A 19,734-nucleotide genomic window follows, 5' to 3' on the forward strand; every position below is an offset into this window, starting at 1 on the left:
GATGTCTACCCTAATTTCTAGCATTTGAGGATTAACTTTAGTAGACCTCTAATACCAAAGTGCATCTGAAAGGAAAATTTACTTTTGCAAGACAAAGACTTTTATTAAATGCAGCATCCTTGTACCAGAACAGCAGCTGTCCCAGACCAACAGGACTTTCCAGGTTGAAGAACAAGTTTAGGAATGCTTTTGTCCATGTACTTGTTTTTCTTTCTCCTTTGAAGTACTTTGTGGCTCACTGGCTTTACCAGCATTCCCGATTTCTCCCTTCAGGACATCTAGCAATGTCTGAGAACTCTCCAGTATCTGGGAAATAAATAAATAAAAATAGCTTATTTTTACATAAACTAACTGTTTCTCTTATGAGTTCCCTTCAAATTCAGCTGATCTACCTTGCAGCAAGAGGGGTTCTCCAGCGCTTACAATATCTAATTCTTGGTGATGTATTGTCCTATCTCACTGCAGGAATATCTGTGGAGGAATTTCTCTGGTTCGTGCCCATATTCTGAATATGAAACAGCTTAACCAATTTATCTGTCTTGGAGCACGAGGCAGAGAACTTCCTGAAGCAGGCTGTGGGGTGAACTTTTGGGTTGTGGGGTTTTGTTTGTTTGGTTTTTGTTTGTTTTTTTTTTTTTTTAAGGGAGATGTTGATACCTGGGCTTTTTAGATCAGTATTAAATTGTGCTCAGCTGACCCAGTTTCAACTGTCTTCCACTGTTAAAACTGCATGCTTTAGGTTCCTTGCTCCAAGACTAATTCAACTCCACAATGACCTTAAGTCAGACTAAATCTTTCCTCTTATTCATTTTCTCCCATTTTTAGCTTATATTGTGTGTAACATAACATTCCCTTTTATTATGCTCTAGGAAGCAAGGCTACAACAGGTTTAGGAGATCTTGCTGCCTGTCTATCTTGCCATTTTAAACTTTTAACATGATGGACAATTGCAACAATATGATGGCAGGGTTGTAGTCCCAAAGATGATTTATGTTCCTGTGAACCTGTGGAAATCACTAAGTGGTCAGAGAAGAGATGAAGGTAGGTGCCCTGCAGGATGAGACACCGGTAGAACATGTTGGTGGGATCTTGCCATCTTGTCTGTGGAAGAAGGTGGAGTCCTGCAACTGTCATGGGCTGGGGAAAGGCAAGGAGTGCGATTACAGACAAGAGACATACATCCACAGGAAAGGAACTTTGTTACTGGTTTCTGTTCACAGCCTGTCTGCATTTCCTCTCCTAACCACCTCTGCTTTTTACTTACCGTGACTGCCTTTTAATTTCAATAAACGTGAATTCATTTGTAGGCTGGGGGGTTGTGACTTGTATCTCAGGGAAAGTTTCTTTTAAAAGGTGCTGTTTGTTCATGTAGCTTTACAACACAGTTTCAAAGTTGTTAACTCTTTATGCAAGTTCTCCCCTTTACCCCAAACCATCACTTCTTGAAGTAGGCTTAGAAAACGGCTCCAGCCTCATCTGAAAAATAGTTGTCACCAGAAAGTACTGACTTTGGGAGATGAGGAGGGTCTGATACAGAGTAGTGACCACATTAAAAAAAAACAAATGGGAAAAGGAGAATGTAGACAGCAGCTAGTAGGGGAAGGGGTGCTCTTGAACTGAACAGCTCCTTGTTACCAATAGAGGGAAGATTATTACTTATCAGAAAGTGGGCTGGAAAGATCCTTTTATTTTTTTAAAAAGCTGAGTGGTGTGTAATTCAAAAGTGAATTCAGCTGTTCTCCTATATGCAAGATGAAGCTGTCCCTGCCTGGCAGAGTTTAAAATAGAGGAAAGGTGAAGGGGCTGAGCCATCCCAGTAACTGAAATAACAGCCCTTGCACTATTCCCCTCCTTCCTACTCCTTTACTGATCCAACATTTCTACTTCTTTCTTTAATGATGTTATCGTCATATTACTCCATTAAAGATGGGGGAAATTACAGGAAGAGTTGGGCAAAAAGCGTCTAGTAGGCCAACAGCTCTGTCGCCGGTTTGTTGTTACCTGTGTGAATTCACGGCCTTCTGGGTCAGTGTCTGGTCTCTGGTTTCCTCCTTCCCCGTCACCCCAGTGATGGTTCGTGAGGTGCTCTTTTTGGGGGGGCCCATTCCAAGGAACATTTTGACGTATTTTGACAATACACTTTAGCTTAACCTCCAGTTTTGCTCCCCCAGCTCTAAGGCCCTGGTGCGCCTCCCTCTGCCACCGTCTGCGGTGGGCCCTCGGGGGCAGCTGAAGGCGATGCCCGCGCCCTTCGGCACCGTCGGGCGTCGCTTCCCCGAGCTCCAGCAGCGCGGCACCCAGCCCAACCCCAGCCTCCCCGTTAAGGGGGACCGCCTGTGCCGGGAGCTCCGTCCCGCCCGGCCCCGGGCAGCGGCAGGACGCGTCGCCCCGGGGCCGGGCGGGGAGCCCCGGGCGGCGGGTACCTTGCCGTAGGCCGCCTCGGTCTCGGCGATGGTCCTGTCGAGCTCGCCGCGGGCGGCCAGGTGCCGCGCCAGGCTCTCGCTGGTGCGGGCCAGCCGCTCGGTCAGCGCCCCGATCCGGCCCTGCAGCCGGCTCCGCTCCGCCTCCTCCTCCCGGATCCGCCCGCTCAGCTCCTCCCGCCGGGCGCGCAGCTCCGCCAGCCCTGCGCGGCACGGACCCGTCAGCCCCGGTTCCGGCCCCGGCCCCGGCTCCGGCCCCGGCTCCGGCGCCGCTCACCCTCCCGCAGCTCCGCGTTGTACCCCCGCAGCGCGGCCGCCGGCCCGCTCATCGCCCCGGCCCGGCCCTGCCCAACGTCCCGCCGCGCTCCGCCTCTTCCTGCGGCGCGGCCCGCATGGAGCCGCCGGCGGGCGCGGAGCTCTCGGCCGCCTGGCACACGCTCAGCACCGCCCTGGTGCCGCCCGCCGCCCTGGGGCTGGTGAGCGGCGGCGGCCGGGCCGGGAGGCGCGGGGAGGGGGGGGCTGCGGCCACGCTGGGCCCGCCGCGGGGGCGGGCGGGGGCCCGGGCCCGGGCCCGGGCCCGGGCCCGGGGGAGGACGCGGCGCTCCCCGCTCGCCTCACGCCGCCGCCCGCGGGTCTCCGGGCCCTGTGGGGCCCAGGGCAGGCCCCGAGCCCGCCGGTCTGCCGCTCCGCCGCCCCCCCGGGGTGGCTGAGGTGGCCCCAGCCGGTCCCCTCCACTCCTGGGTCCGGTTTTCGGTGCTGCCGCCGGGCAGGTGGGAGCTGGGGGGAGGAACGGCTGGAGCTGCCGGCTTGGGAAGAGGGGAAGGGGGGATCCGGCGGTGCGGCGGCTTGTATTTGTTCGGGGGGCTGTCGGGGAAAGGCCGCGGGGGCCCGGCCGAACCCCGCTTCCCCCATCGCGCCGGCCAGGAAAGCGGCCATGCCAAAGAGAGGTGCTGCTTCCCCCGTCCGCGCTGCGGCTCTGCTCCCCGAGCGAGCTGAGGTCGGCCACGGGAGGTTTTGCCCCAGAGCCCGGCTTTTCGGGGACCCGAGGGTGGGTCGCGGCACTCCGGCCAGCACATGTGTCCTGCAGCAGCCGCCGACAGGGACCGCGATGGAGGGCGTTGGGTGTCAGGCCTGGGAGGTGGGCACTTGGCTGCAGGCAGCGGGCTGAGACCCCAGCAGGGGTCCACGGAGGATCGGCACCCGCCTGGTGCTGTCTGACAGCAGAGTCCGTGTGCATTTGGTCCCCGCTCTTTGAGATGAGCGGTCTCTTCTGCCACAGATCCTCCGGGAGAAGTCTTTATGCACGCTTAAGTCGGTATCCCCTCCGCTTTTCAGGCAGCACCGAGGTCCGATGCTGTGGGGCCGCTGAAGGATGCCGACCTGCGGGCAGCCCTGGACGTGCTGCGGTGTTACGACTTGCACTCGATCGTGGAGGAGTGGTTCATCGAGGTGCTGCAGACCGACCTTCAGGCAAATATAGCTCCTGAGTTCTGGAACTGCATCGGCCAGTATGAAAACACGGCTGACGAGCCCCAGTGCTCCTCGCTCCTTCTGGACGCGTTTTGTCTTCTCAAGTGCCGCCTGGACCCCTACCTTAACAGTCTGGAACTTCTGGAGAGGTGGACCAAGGCCGGCTTGCTCCTGGGGACAGGTGCTCAGATGCTGCAAGAAAAGGTCTACACCATGTTCAAAGCTATCCTTTTCTTCTCCACTACCAAATCCTTCCAGGAAATGATCCAGCAGTTCTACAGCCGCACTTTTAGGATATATATGCGGCAGTGGAAGAAAGGAGAAGATGGATCGAACGAGTGTGAGAGCAGCATGAGTGAGACCGAGCAGGAGAGTGATACGGAGGAGGGTGGAGCAGAGAGCCTGCTGTGTGCAGGCTGCAGCACCAAGAGAGAGCAGTGCTGGTGCCCCAAAGCCATGGAGCAGTTTCAGCAGCTCAATGACATTCTGTACGTAGGTTTCGGGGTGGTGGCTGTCACTCAGAACAAGCAGATGGTCTGGATGGGGAGCACCAGCAGGTTTGCTTGATACCTGAAAACAGTAGGAGTTACGTGTGAGGTCAGGCTGTATCATGGTACTGGGTAGAGAACTTGACACAGGGTTTCTGCAACCGGTTGCCATGTGGTGGTTGAACTAGAGCAGCTTTTTAGACAGAAAGTTCATCTCCGTGGATATGAGAATATCTTCCTCTTGCTCTAAGGCCTTCTGTCCACAAGGAAGCGAATTCTTCTAAATGAAAAAGCTTTTGATGGCTAGAAAATAATGTTTCTAAGGAAAATGGGATAGCAGTAGTGTCATGTGTTATATATGTAGTGCATCTGTGCGGGCTATCAGAGCATTTAAACTAAGAGCTAGGCCTGCATCTGTGGAGCTTACAGGGAGGAAGGTGCCTTCAGGTAGTTAGATTTTTCTTTATTTGCTTGTACCTTTGCTTCCATATGCTCTGAATCGGGTCGCTGTCTGTGTCTGTAGCCGCCGGCTGAATTTGCTGGAGAGAGTGAGCGCCGATGCCGTCACGACCATCTTGCACAGGATGATAGAGGAGAGGATGGAGCAAAGGTGCAGGGGGGAGTACGAGCACTCCTTCCTGAATGAGTTCCAGGAGGTAAGGAAGGCATGCGGGCAGTGAGGGCCCTTCCTTTGGAGATACGCAGCTGGTCTTTTACTGCTTTAGCAGCTCAGGCTAAAAGTGGATTCCACAAAAACACCTGGTTCAGAGCTATGACTCCCACCATCCCTAGCAAAAGGGGTGATTTTGATTTAATGCTGGAGCGGAAGGTTTGCTCTGACCTGTGCATAATGGACCATTATATTTCACCTGGTGATGTCCCTAGTAATGAGGGAATTTCTGTGTTCTGTTTTGCAAACTACAAGAACATGTAGTGCCACCTAGCCTGCAGAGAACCCTCCCTCTGTGTAGGTGGGGTCATAATTTGAATTTGTGTGGTTGTTTTGTTTCTTCTTCTCAATTTTTCAGCATCCCTTTAAAATAGGAAGCGAAGCTGGGAGGTGATGCTCTGGCATTGATCTCACCAGTGGGCCACATACAGAATTAAAGTCCTTCCTTGCACCTACCCGTTGTTTTCCTGCTACCTTAAACCGAGTTTGCGTAGGGCTGTTTACCCAGTGTGACCTTAAAATAAAATTCTTCTCTGGGTTATGGCTTTTCCAGGGTACAGTCCTGGCTCTGCAGGCTTGCCTTGCGCTCTTTGTTCCTTGATGCATGACCTTGCCTTTTCCTGTGTTGAAGAACAATGCGTGAAGTGAGGTTGCCATGCAAACCAGACTGCTCTCTATGGTTGCCCTAGTTGCCTTGCTGTTTGCCGTGCCGGCCGTTTTTTTTGTCCGCAAATATCAGCAGTCATTTTATATTTACTTCCCTTTAGTTGCTGTGCAACACTTTATTGGACTTAGTGTGAAATGCTTCTGGATGACCTGGAGATTGTTTAAGGACATTTTAAGGGCACCAGAGAAAATGCAACTGCATTCTGTTTGTCAGACGTTGCAGAAGGTCCTCTTGCTCCCACTGCTTCAGAAAGGCCAGCGTGTTTGGCTGCAGAATATTGGAGCATGTCAGAAGTAGGAAGAGACGATTTAAAAAAAAAAAACACCAACATTAGAAGTGTATCCAAATTGGGAAGCTATTTCAAAAAAAGACAAAAAGCACAAGCCTGGCAAGCTAGAGGTAAAATAGAAGTCTGAGAAACAGCTTCCTGAAAGTACAAAGGGCTGACAGCAAACCCCCTTTTCAGACACATCAGCAGCAGTCTGGAGCATCAGCCGCTAATCAGGCTATAGCAGGAGCACTCGGAGAAGATAAACCCGTGGGGAAAAATGGGTTGGTTTGATAATAATTGTATTCCTTAAAATTGAGTTGCTTTGCATCAGTTAGTCCTTTCCTTTTGTTCTTTAGGAGAATTCTTTATCAGCTTTTCCACAGTTTTGCCCAGATGTTCTGTAGTTCTCAGGTTTGTCCTGCTTTGTAATTAGCAGAACTCATGCATTCCTTCAGTGTTTCCTCAGTTGAGTAGGTAATTAAAAATTAACATAATCAAACCAGATCTGAACTTAGCATTTTTGTTTCAGGCTGTCCAAATCCAGTTATCAAAAAAGATTAATATTTACTAGCTATTAATACTCAGATATTATCCCAGGAAGTGCTACACATTTGCCACCTTAAAGTAAAAATAAAATTTAAAAAAAGCATTTCTTTTTAATATCTGGATATTGTAGTTGAGTACATTTGAAATTTGACAATTACACATTTCTCTGTAGAAAACTAGATCTCAAATATAGAAAATTACCCTCTGATGCTCTCTGTTCAGGTTTTTATTTTATTATTCAGTGACTAGGCTGGTGGTTGAGGTCTTGGTTTCAAGTGCCTGAGTTTGGTTGGTAAGAGTATGTCTGTGAGTCCTTGGGATGGCTTGCTTGCTCTTCATTGATTTCAGGAGTCATAGAAATTTTGGGCCAAGGATGATGTGATGAGCAATTTGCTCATATTCTCATAAAGAGAATAGTTCTGCAAGTATAGAATGGAACGGAATTCTGCAAAAATAGAATAGTCTGCAAGTTTTTTAATATACCCTATCCTTTTTGGAGCCCAGCACGTATGCACAGTCCTCAGTCACCCTTTATCTTCTCATACACATCTGCATAGTCCATATCCTTTATCTTTAGTTAGAGTTCACATTCTTTCAGCTAGGCTTTCCCTGGCTATAACCCAGGCCAGGGTGCATTTGGAGAGCAGCTGGAGGTAATGCTGTCCTTGGCTAGCTGCTCATTTCTGCTTGCTGTGGTAGCTGCCCTGGTGATGGGGTAAGTGTGGGATGTGGTTGTGCATCCAGCTGTGGTATTCACCATCTCTGTACCCCCCCTCTCCTTTCGCAGTGGATTGAGAAAGTGATTGGCTGGCTCAGCAGGGTTTTTCTGCAAGATGGTCCCTTGGCACGCTCCTCTCCAGAAGCTAGCAGCACCTTGAGGCGCTGGCGGTGCCACGTCCAAAGGTTCTTCTACCGCATCTATGCCAGCATGCGCATTGAAGAGCTCTTCAGCATTATTCGAGGTAGGTGGGACCCATTCAGTGTGCATTGGACTTGGTTTGGATGAATGGTAGATCTGTCTTCATCTCCTGATGTGCCATGCTGTCTCCTCTTGCCTTCCCACAAGAGCATGGCATTGTTTCTAATCACTGCTTAGTTTGTAGATTTCCCGGAGTCAAAGCCTGCTGTGGAGGACCTCAAGTTCTGCCTGGAAAGAACTAATCAGAGGCAGCAGCTGCTCAGCTCCCTGAAAAGTGCTCTGGAAATGCGACTTCTGCATCCTGGTGGGTTTTACATCCCCTCATATATCGTAACACTGTAAGGAGCCTGGGCATGAGTGGGGATCTACTGGGAACCATCATCTGATTTTGTGTTTGATGAGTGAGAGGCAGCCAGGCTGTGCCCATCGCGTGCTCCCTGTGTTTGAGTGTGCATGGGCAGCAGTAGCTGATTATATCCCAGCCCCTTCTTGCCTCATTTCTGCAGTATGGTGAGGACCTGAGCTAGAAGTTTAGCTTTGGTCCAGGTGGGTAAAGTCTTCTCTGCTGAGTGTGGTCTGAGCTCCTAATGCACAATCTGGGCTCATCTGGTTTGTAGTAGTCTCTGAGCCTGTGTTCATGATTGGAACTGGTTTCTCAGACATACGGATCCGATCTCTCCCTTTGGCTGGGGCAGTAGGGCAGCAAGCCCTTCGCCTCCGACTCCATGGATCGAACAGGGGGCTTAGAGCATCCAAGTTCCTTGTGTCCAAGCCATTAGTCTGTGCTCTGGGACTCTTGACTCCCTCTACCCCTCTCCTGTAGGAGTCAACACATCTGATATCATCACTCTGTATATCTCGGCCATCAAGGCCTTGCGGGAGCTTGACCCTTCCATGGTTATCCTCGAGGTCGCCTGTGAACCCATCAGGAAGTATCTGAGGTAAGAGGCTTTCAGGGCAGTCTTACACATCCCCTTTCCCTCGCTTCCCTTTCACTTGCTCTGTTTCTCTTCCCTGTTGGCAGGACTCGGGAAGACACGGTGCGGCAGATTGTGGCTGGTCTCACGGGGGATGCTGAGGGCTCTGGTGATCTTGCAAACGAGCTCTCGAAAGCTGACCCGGTGACCCTGGAGAACGGCCAGGAGAGTGACGATGACATCTCAGAACCAGGGGACTGGGTTCCTGACCCGGTTGATGCAGATCCAGGTTAGATCCCAAGACCAGAAGTCCTGACAGCCCGCTGTTTTCCCCAGTGGGCTGTAGTCTTGAGCAGCTCATCTGCTAGTCCTCTAGAGCTGAGCTGGGCTGGGGCAGGTCTCTGTTAATCTCGTGCTGTTGTCTGCTGGATTTCACTAGGAAAATCAAGTTCCAAGCGTCGGTCCTCGGACATCATCAGCCTGCTGGTGAGCATCTATGGCAGCAAGGACCTGTTTATCAACGAATACCGCACGCTTCTGGCTGACCGGCTGCTACATCAGTTCAACTACAGTGCTGAGAGGTGAGGTCCAAGTGCCCAACTCCAGGGCTTTCCATGGTAAAATCACCTGATAAAGGTGTGCTTCAGACTCAGTCCTATAAACAGCTGTTTCTGGAGTCAGGAATGTCTTTGGCCATTTCCTCTGCAGCTTTGGGTTTGCATCTAGAATTTCATGCACTCACCTCGTCTCAGCTGCTTCCTGCTCAGTCCTTCCCTTGGCTTGCACTAGTAGGGCAGCAGGTAGGAAATTGGAGGCACTGACACCCTCTTAGCTCCATCCCACATGTTCTGGTGGCCCTCACAACCTGCACAGGTTGCTTAGGGTCAGCAGGAAGTGTCAAAGTAAGAAAAAGGGATGAACTGTCAGGAAACCTCAGTTGCAACCCAACTATGTCTCTTGATTCAACAGTTGCAGTGGTTTTCCCTTCTGTGAAATGCAGCTAGTGCGACCACGGCTGGGATAGGCAGTCTCAGGCAAGTGGCTTGCCAAATGCTGAGGTTGCACTGTATTGTTAAGGGGGGTGGCTAGGTGCTGTGCTCGTCCAGGTGAAAGGGATGGGAAGGTCTTCAAAAAGCTGCTGGCCTACAGAGAAAGTGACCGTTCCTCACTTAGATGCTAGGAGGCATCCTGTTCAGCTAATGTGCTTTGCGAGGCTTCCTAGGAAGATCACCCTTGTGCCAGGGACTGCATTCTTGGCTGTGTTGCAAGGGGTGGAGGCCGAGCCAGGCTCATCTGTCTGAGGGACCTGTGTCTGATCTATTGTTTCTCTTACCAGGGAAATCCGCAATGTGGAGCTGCTGAAGCTGCGGTTTGGTGAAGCTCAGATGCACTATTGTGAAGTCATGTTAAAAGTAACTTTTGGGTTTTTTTTTCTTTAAATTCAAGTCCTGGTTGTTTGAGCTCATTGGGGAAGGGGAGAGACTTGAGGAGCGACCCAAAAAGGGTCTTTTAGGAAAGTGGGCTTCCCAAAATCCCAGTGAGGGGGCTGATTTGTGACAGGCAGAAGTGCATTCAAAATCATCTCTGTTTTTTAAGTCCTGTGGGTCAGGTTATCAACTCTGGGAGATGGTTGCTCTGGTGCTGTTGTCGCTCCTGCCCTTCCTGCAGTACAGTAGTCTGGCGTTGAAGAGCTGGGCTCTTCCAGCTCCTCTAGGGTTGGGACTCTGGAGTTTAATTCACTTTGAGCACTGTGGGAAGAACACTGTCCTGGTTTCAGCTGGGAGAGAGTTAATTGTCTTCCTAGTAGCTGGTACAGTGCTATGTTTTGAGTATAGTGTGAGAAGAATGTTGGTAACACACTGATGTTTTCAGTTGTTGCTAAGTAATGTTTAGTCTAAAGTCAAGGATTTTTCAGCTTCTAGTGCTCAGTCAGTGAGAAAGCTGGAGGGACACAAGAAGTTGGGATGGGACACAGCCAGGGCAGCTGACCCAAAGTGGCCAACGGGGTATTCCATACCATGGGACATCATGTCTAGTATATAAACTGGGAGGAGTAGGGGCAGGGGATTGCTGCTCGGGGATTAACTGGGCATCAATCAGCAGGTGGTGAGCAATTGCACTGTGCATCACTTGTACATTCCAATTCTTTTATTATTACTGTTGTCGTTTTATTAGTGTAATCATTATCATTATTAGTTTCTTCTTTTCTGTTCTATTAAACCATTCTTATCTCGACCCACAAGTTTTAGTTCTTTTCCCGATTTTGTCCAGCATCCCACGGCACGGGGCGGGAGGAGAGCGAGCAGCTGCGTAGTTCTTAGTTGCTGGCTGGGGTTAAACTACGACAAACACAGGTCTGGAGGGACTGCAGTGTAGGCTAGCGTTGAGCTGTAAGCCCTTCCTCAACCTCCCCACAAATGTTTCTGAGTACATAGCAGACTTTCTAGTAGATACACATGATCATGTTCTTTCCAATGTCCCTATCATCATTTGGAGACAATGCTAGTCACCTTGTTTAATCGTCTCCTTTACTAAGGGTTAGCACTGACTTGGAAGAGAAGGAGCTGCCTTAGCTTCCTCTGCCTTTTCCAGGATATGGCTGACTCGCGACGCATTAATGCTAACATTCGTGATGAGGAAGAAAAGCTCCCAGAAGAGGAGAGGCCACCATTCAGCCTTGTTGCCGTTATCCTGTCAAGTGAGTTCTGGCCACCGCTGAAAGAGGAGAAGCTAGAGCTTCCAGAGCAGGTCAAGGAAGCCATGGAAGCCTATTCCAAGAAATATGAGAAATTAAAGGTGAGGCAACCTTAATGCTCCTCAAAAAAGCTGTGTGCTGTTCAGACTTTGTTACATAGCATGGTTTTTAACATCCCTTAAATTTTAGCTGCTAGGACACCCACGCTGTTACGGTGGAATCCTAAAGTCCTTCAGCTTTGAATTGGGGTTAGAAGCTGCGCTAGCTTAGCTATTGCCAAAAGAAGGGTTTATCTCTTTATGGGGTGTCTGAGTTGTTATAGTGATGACAGTTAAGGAAGAGACTTTTCTAAAATATGCCATTGTTTGTTAGTTAAATGGATACTGAGGTGGAAGTTTTTAGGCATCTTAAGTCTGGTCTAAGGTTGTTGGCCTAAGTTCTATAGTAGTAAGTGACATCCTGTCCTTGTTGGGCCTCTCTTCAGGACCCTGGCACTCTCCTCCCCTGTTTGTCCTCTTGAAAAGAAGCTCTTTTAACATGGTCTCATTTTAAGGTTCACCGTTAGTCTAGAGTTAGGTGAATGTTGCTTCCTCTTCTGTCTGTGGCCTCTCCTGGATTGTTTCGTTCACTTCTGGAGGGTCCCTGTGTTGTCTCAAAATCTGTTGTTTTTTCACCCAGTGTGCTGTAAGCCAATCAACACATCGAGTTGAGATACTTGTCTTTATTGTTATACTGCAGTATAGGGTGCCAGGTCTCCAAATACCTGCACACCTTTAGAAAGAAATGTTGAGGTTTTTATACAATTTTGTTACAAGGAGACACATACAATAAAAATTGTGATAGGCTACACAAACTTATACAATGAAAAGATCTTTTGAGCACGTCATGCTCTTGTCCAGCTCATTATACTGAGGTGGTCTCACATTTACATACTCATTATGCACAAGTGGGTGTTGATTTTAGTATTAAAATTAAGCAAGGTAAGGCAAGGACAGAGTCTTTTACTTGATTCCCATCCAGCATTGACTAATCTGCCTTTATCTGTGCCTAATGAATAATATGTTCTTGGTTATATATACTGCACATATTCTAACTCTGTTTATCTTAAGTTTACATGATCACCTAGCAGTGTCTCCAAGGTAATGTATTTCTTCTTACCAACTATTTAAAAATTTGTTAAGTTTTGCCAATCTTATGAGTTAATTCTGCGGGTTACTATAACACCTGAACTCTGTGTTAAGACAGTTTAGGTGCAAGCATTTTTGGTCAGTTTGATTGTGGCTCAGACAAAGTCTGAATCCATGCCTTTTTAAACAGCATAGAAGGGTGGAGGAGAGGCATACAGAGCAAATGTAACCAACCATGCAGTATTCTTCTGTTCTCCAGGCACTTGATCATGGCAATTAGTCAAATAGAGAAGGCTGAGGTGCATCTTGCTCTGCACATGCAGAACAAGTTGGAAGCAGGAGCACCTGTCTGGAAGTCAAGGAGAGATCTAGGTGACATCCAGAGCTGTGGTCTTGGCTTTCTCATCTTGCATCTTCTTACCTGGTATAGTGTAGAGCACACATCTGGAGCATGGATGAGTCAGATCTAGCTGTCATGCCAGTGTAGTGTCTGTGTGCACACAGATGGTTCCTTGCAGCCAACCTGAATGCAACTTGGTGTCTCATGCAAATGTTCCCCTTTGCCTGTCCACTTGTGCTCTGACTCCACTTCAGGCTTGGTTTTCTTATCCTTTCTTGAACTTGTTATTATACACCAGGTGATACATGCCATGAGGCTGGGAAGCTCATACTTCTAGATCCTGTCTTTTCTGCTGTAGCTACGTACCAGATGTGGGTGCCACCTGATTTCTGTGCCTGCAAAAAATTAGTTAGGGGAGGATGCAGGAGGAGATGCAAGGAGGAAGCAGCCTCCTTGAGCATCCTCAGCCTTCAAAGCAAGCAGTGTTCTTTTCACATCAGTATCAGAAGAAATTGCTTCTCTTCTGAGGAAATCCTGCCCCAGATGAGTATTTATTTTCCGGTAGGAGTTTGTCCTGAGTGGCTCAGCTGGTCTTCCTCAACCTATGCTTACCCTACCAGAGAGCTGAGTGACTTTTTAGGTATTGGTCTTGGGCAAGGGCTGAACAACAACTTGTGCTGAGGAGGATGTTTCCCATGAGGGGGTAGGGGATGGCTGGGTGGTGGCAGTGCTGGTTGACTCATGAGGAGGGGAGCAGCTTTCATGTCTGGCAGAGGGGTATGGAGTGCAGCTGGCCCTGGTGGTAGAGGGACATTTGCAATAACGCAGTGCTTCATAGTTCCCATTAGAAGATCTGCTGCGAGTGGCTGCTTCTCCCTTTTCCAGGCCATGAGGACCCTGAACTGGAAGTACCACCTGGGCCTGGTGAGCTTGGACGTGGAGCTGGCAGATCGCACCCTCTCCCTGTCCGTCTCTCCTGTGCATGCCGCCATCATCCTGCACTTCCAGACCAAGAGTGAGTGCTGTGGCAGAGACTCAGTGTTACCACCCATGTCTTTGTGCTTCCCGTGGGTGAGTGGGAAGGCTGTGTTACTCAGGTGGCTGAAGGCTCTGAGAGCTCTGGCAGCAGGACCAAGACCTGGTTCGTGGGCTTGGATCTACCACAGGACTCAGCCAGGTCTCCAGCTCTCGTAGGAGTCAGCACCCAGCAGGGCCACAGCTCAGCACCCGGTCTGCTTTCAGGCAGTCACTGCACGCAGCTGCTTGCTCCTGGCTTGCTCCCCAGCCTTCCCCATCCTCTTACTAAGTCCTGGCATGCTGGGAGGTGGGCAGGTATCCTGTTCTCTTCTCCCATATCCATGGTCTCCGCAGGTACGTGGACACTGACAGAGCTAAGTGAAGTGCTCAAGGTGCCGGTGACATCACTGAAGCGTAAGATGACGCTGTGGCTGCAGCAGGGTGTCCTGCGTGAAGAGCCCCAAGGCACCTTCACTGTGATTGAGGAGGAGCAGAAGGACCAGGTGGAGAAGGTCGTTCTGATAGACAGCGATGAGGAGGGAGACTCCGCCATGGCGTCACAGGCTGACCAGAAAGAGGAAGAGCTGCAGGTACCCATCTGTGTGTCTCTGCTGCTTGTGAAGCCAGCAGGATGGTGCAAACATCCCATGCTGTTGGTTTTGGGGAATCTGATTAAGATGATGGATTCAATTTGCATTTTGGATTTGCGTTTTCCACTGCAAGTGGCTAAGTCCAGCATGAGAGTTTTTTGAAACGGGTATCTCTTGATTAATGCTCACTGGTGCAGGTGCTGGATTGCAGCCTTTCCTCCAGAAAAGTGCCCGACTGCTGAGCCAGGCAACCATTTGGACATCTCTTAAATGTGTTTTTTCAGTTTTAAAAAAGAAAAAGTCTGAGACATGATTTCATGTTTGAAAATAGTCATAACTTATTTGGATTCACCCAAGCAGTGCTTTTTGGCACTCTAGACTGCCAAAAAGGCTTACCTAGCACTTACAGCTGGACTTTTGCCTTCCCTGTGTTGTGGTTCCTGGATACTTCCAGTGCTTTTTCTACCCATTTGTCATGTTGTGTGTGTGTGTTGTGCTACTGTGCAACACGGAGGTGTCATACTGGTGTTTATCCACTGAGGGTCATGCACGTACTGCATGTCAAATCCTGCTTTCTAGCTGTGTTTCCCAACACCTGGTGCTGTTCTTGGGTATTTCCTGTTTAAAGACTACATGCTCATGGCTGAGAGCAGAACTTACTGCCAGCCACAGCCTTGCTCTGCTTTTGGGATACAGGATGCTAAAGTGCCCTTTTTCTTCATGGTCTAGATGTCAGTATGGTTTACTGTTGCTTGTGTGTCCCCCTCTGCAGCTGTTCTGGACATACATCCAGGCTATGCTGACAAACCTGGAGAGCCTGTCCTTGGAGAGGATTCACAGCATGCTGAAGATGTTTGTGATGACAGGCCCAGTGGTTACAGAAATCGATATACAAGAGCTGCAGGGTTTTCTCCAGAAAAAAGTCCGGGACCAGCAACTCATCTACTCTGGAGGTGTCTATCGCCTGCCCAAGAACTGCAACTAGTCTGCTAGTGTCCCTGCTTTCCCCTCTTTGTCACTTCTCCATGCCTGTGCTCAGCTCCAAGGTGCTGCCCAGCTCTCTGCATCCTGCTGGGTAGTTCTCTGCTCTGGGGGTTTGCTGTGCCCTCTTCCCCAAAAGGGTGTCCTTTTCCACATGGAGACAGCTCATCAGCAGCCTGGGCCATGCACCCCACAACTGCTGGGTCTGGGCCTGCTCCCCACATTGCTTTTCCTCCCATACGTGAGTGTCTGGGCCCACTTCACTGTTTAATAAAAAGCAGCAGTCTCCTTTTTCAGATGGTACCAACTCCTTTGTTTCCTCTTGGCAGAGCACTGTTGGCATCAGCTTTCCTATGCTGAAAGGGCAGGCAGGAAACTCCCCAGTCTGCCAGGCACTGGCTCCCTTTTCTTGGGTCTCCATCTGTAGCCCTGGGAGGTTTTGGGAGGGGGACTGTTGGCTCCAGTTGCTGTCTGGGTCTCTTTTTGTGGCTAAAGCAGCGTCTTGCAGCTGGCTGTGATGAGCAAGACCCTACACAAAAGCAAGTGTTCACACTGTCTCCTTTGGCTTATGTGGGAGGAAGACTCCAGGGTCTGCTTGCCCTTGTTTGGGACTCTTAAATTTTGTGGAATAATTTTATTGTGGGATGAAGAATGCTTTAGATGGATGAGATGTAGCAGTTCTTCAAGGCAAGTTGTTTAGTCCTGCAGGATAAGTGGATTAACCAGGCACTGGTAGGATTGCTTTACTATGGCACAAATACACATCTCCCGACACCACGGTGGCTGCCCTCGAGGGTGCATCGTCTTGGTGTGCTTTGGAGTTATTGGCACCACTGAGATCAACGAGGCAGTTGGATGGGATAATCCCTGAACTCTGTTGGTTAAACATCATGCCCCCCAACCTGGGTATCGAGCAATGGGTTTCAGGATTGTATTCTGCATTCAGGGTGCCTTAGTCCTGCTTTCTGGGTGGGTTTTGCTCATCAAGAGGAATATGCTGGGGAAATCAGGCTTTTACTAAAAATTTGCTTTCTGTGAAGCAAGGAATGAGTTTCCACAGCCTAAGGAGTCTTTCCCCTCCTCTGCTGAGTATTCTGTCCCAGCCTGTGGGCACTGCAGCAGCTGGAACTGAGATACCAAAGGGCCACGCTCAAAACACTGGAGCAGCCGGTAACCCTGGCTGTGCTGCTGTGCATCCAGGTGCATGAGAGGCATGTGGAACATAGAAACCAACCTGTATTTAACATTTAACCTTGTTTTTCAGTGCCTAAAGGCCTGCAGGTCCCACACTGTGGGCATCCCTTGTGCAGCCACAGGCAGTGGGGTACGGCACTTATCTTCCCCTTGGGCAAATTTACGTTTTTTCCTCTGTGTATGAGAGCATATGTTCTTGTTTTCTTGCAGCGCTTTGCTCAAAGCTGGTGGTGGTGTGGCACTAGAACTGGTTGGTGTGTCCTATTGTGAAGCTTAAAATATTCCTTGTGCTGTAGGGGCTCTGGCAATAACTAAATAAACCCCAGTCTGTGAACGTGTAGGATATTACTCCAGGTAAAGCCAAGGAAGATGAACAGTGGCTAATCCCAAAACACAGCAGGCAGGGGAGGGAAATCTATGCCTGAACGTGTGAGGAGCCCCACCAGACCCTGGTAGGATACCCAGCTGGATCGGTTGTTTGAGGTTGGATGGGCTGGCCAAGACACGGCGCTGGACTTGTCGTCGCTGTGCCCAGCATGGGATGTGACTGGGGACATGCCTGGGACCCACACCTGGGACCCACGTGTCGAGGGCACAAGACACAAAATCTTGTCGAACTGCAACTCATTTAACCCCAGGCAGAGGTCTCTGCTGCCCGCTCGGTGCTCCTGCAGCAGGTCCTGGTGGGTTTTTTCCTTGCAGAAAACAACTCCTGGGGACTTCTCCACATTCCCTCAAAGGCTGCTCAGCTCCGCGTGCCCTTGCTCAGCTCTTGCTTAGATGTTCGCCCACCACTGAATAAACCAAAGCAGCCCACAGGTGCCTGGGCTCCATCCAAAACCTACATGCCCTGGGAGGGCGAGAGGGAGCAACATGTGGGCAGGTTGTGCAGACATCCCTAGAGGATACCTCTTTCCTGCTGCGTTTCACAGCTTCTCTTGTTTTGTTTTGTTTTGTTTTCTCAGGAAGGAAAACTGTTTGAGCACATAGAAGCATCTGGAAAGGCAGGCAGCCGCGGGACGGCAGGCTCAGTGTCTGCCGGCCGTGGGAGCTGGAGCTGCCACGTCCTGCTCCGCGCTTCGTGGCTGACTGACAAATGTCTGGGCACGCTGTGGCTGCGACAGGGCGGGGAAACGTCTCTTTTTGATCTTTCGAGATCAAAGAAACCATCAGCTTTGCAGTGGGGCTGCTGGCAGCCAGGTCTGTCAGCGGCCACCGATGGAGCCAGGGCCGGCTGCTGGGGCAAGGAGCGTGGCTGTGAGTGACTGCAGGGCCCTGGCTGGTTCTGCTTTGCTTAGAGGTGCAAAAATAGGAGAAGGGGTAATGGCTTTAAACTGAAAGAGAGTAGATTTAGATGAGATGTAAGGAAGTTCTTCACTGTGAGGGTGGTGAGGCACTGGAACAGGCTGCCCGGAGAAGTTGTGGGTGCCCCATCCCTGGCAGTGTTCAGGGCCAGGTTGGATGGGGCTTTGAGCAACCTGGTCTAGTGGAAGGTGTCCCTGCCCACAGTGGGGGGGTGTTGGAAGTAGGTGATCTTTAAGGTCCCTTCCAACCCAAACCATTCTATGATTCTACGATTTATGTATGGGTGCAAGTGGATATATTCTTCCTGCGGTGCTTCCTCACCCCCCGAGGCAGGGTGCTGCAGGGCAGTGAGCATGCCCTAGCCGTACCCCATTCCCAGCAGCGCTCCCAGCCCCCCCGTGATGAGATGAGGGGCACATCTTGCCCTCCCTGCCATGCCCAAAGCTGTGGCAGTGCCGCGATGTCAGGTCGCGGAAGGGCACGGGACAAGCATCTTTCCTGCCCTGCCTTTTCCCAGCTGCCCTGATGCTGCCCCATGGGATGGACCCATGGGGTGCGATGAGTTTGTCCATCCTGAGCCGGAAGGTGAGTGTTGCTGCCACTGATGGGACCCAGAGCTGCTTCTCTCCCCGCGGGAGGTCCTGGCGCGGCTGAGCCTGAGCCACCGTCTGAGTTGTAGTGTGGTCGTTTCAAAGTGTTACAATAGGAAAAACTCTGGTTTAATGAGCGCTTCAGCTTTTGTGGAATGTAAAAGTCTTAAAATTAATTGAAACCAGCTGGAAATGCAATTTTTCAGCCTGAATGGAGGAAGCTGGGAAAAAAAAAAAAAAGAGCTACGGGCTCTTCCCTGCGCCGTTTGCCATGCAGCCACGTTGCTTCAGGCTGGAGCTGCATCTGCTGGCCAAGGTGAAGCCCTGTCCCAGGTCCCTTGCTTTTGCAAATTGCTTCCACTTTTAGAGGAAAGAAAAAGTATTTATAGCTCAGAAATGCACGTAAAATACAATTTCTTCACTCCTTAGATTCTTGGAAATGGGTTCAGTTCCTGCAGAGTGTTTTACAGATGCCCTTGTTGCACAACATAACCCCTTTCTGTGAACAGACATTTACACAGGAAAGCGTTAAGATCATTTTCTCTGATCACTCCTTGTGAAATTAGTTGATATTTTTGGAATTGGGGGATGCTGACGGCAGGACACTGTGTAGGTGACTGTCCCACCTGCTGCAGGAGGAGCGGCTGTGGACACTCGCTGCTCTCCATCTTCTCCAAATTATTTCCCAAATTTTCCATTTTTCACCCCAATTTTCTGCTTTTTTTCCAAAGTAAAAAGCAGTGTGACCCTGAAGCATCCCGCAGGTCCCTGCCCTCTCCCATTGCTGGCCCCAGCACCCACCCCATTGCCGCCCTGGTGCCGAGCCCAGCCGGCGCCTCACGGCGCAACCACGACCTTCCCGGCAGCCCCGCGACGCCGCTGAGGCCAGCGCGTGAGGGGGTGAAGCTGCCAAACCCTTTTTTCTTTGTTTTTTTTCTTTTTTTTTTTTATTGTTTAGTGAGTCAGGGATGGAGCTCAGCTGGAGGAGAAAGAAGCAGCGTATTAAAATTGGGGTTTAGAAGTGGTCATCTGGACCAGTGCTCCCTGAATGGCTTTACAAAAAGAAATTGGATAAAAGTCTTCACTTTCCTTCAAAAAGAGCGACTGCCCTCATTTACCTTGGTCTATTTATAAACTGTTTAGAAGGGCCATGATAATCCAAGCAGGATGTGGTGTCCTTACAGGGGATGTTCCCCGGCCCACAGATAAACTGTTTGGGTTATTTAGGGTGTGTTAAAGCAGGGCTGCTTACAAAGGTTGGAAATTTTTGCTAAGAGTGAGATTGGGAAGAGTGTGGGGTCTGGCTCAATGGCCCTGGGACTGCATCCCGCCTGGGGAATCGCTGATCTGCTGCTGGTTTTGCACCAAGCTTGCTGCTGTTCTGCTTCTTGCTGATACACCAAGTTTAGGATGCAGGAGGGCTGACGGTGCAGAGGGACCCCATGGAAGTGAGGGGCTGGAGCAGCAGCAGAAATTCAGGGCAGATCAACACAAGGTGGGTGGTATGAAAGGAAAAAAAACCCCACC

General features: G+C 50.2%; 1 protein-coding gene across 1 annotated transcript; it reads left to right on the top strand.

Moving 5' to 3' along the window:
- The first annotated feature begins 2,425 nt into the window (after positions 1 to 2,425).
- On the top strand, positions 2,426 to 15,414 carry ANAPC2 (anaphase promoting complex subunit 2). Its single transcript, XM_075056010.1, is given in 14 exon segments — positions 2,426 to 2,757; positions 2,759 to 2,896; positions 3,756 to 4,378; positions 4,902 to 5,034; positions 7,320 to 7,494; positions 7,636 to 7,755; positions 8,275 to 8,392; positions 8,476 to 8,657; positions 8,808 to 8,949; positions 9,705 to 9,780; positions 10,961 to 11,164; positions 13,416 to 13,545; positions 13,902 to 14,137; positions 14,910 to 15,414. Coding segments are annotated over 14 exon segments (2,796 nt in total). The 5' UTR covers positions 2,426 to 2,451; the 3' UTR covers positions 15,123 to 15,414.
- Positions 15,415 to 19,734: the final 4,320 nt, after the last annotated feature.

This window comes from Buteo buteo, chromosome 23 (assembly GCF_964188355.1).
Source record: "Buteo buteo chromosome 23, bButBut1.hap1.1, whole genome shotgun sequence".
Lineage (NCBI taxonomy): Eukaryota > Metazoa > Chordata > Aves > Accipitriformes > Accipitridae > Buteo > Buteo buteo.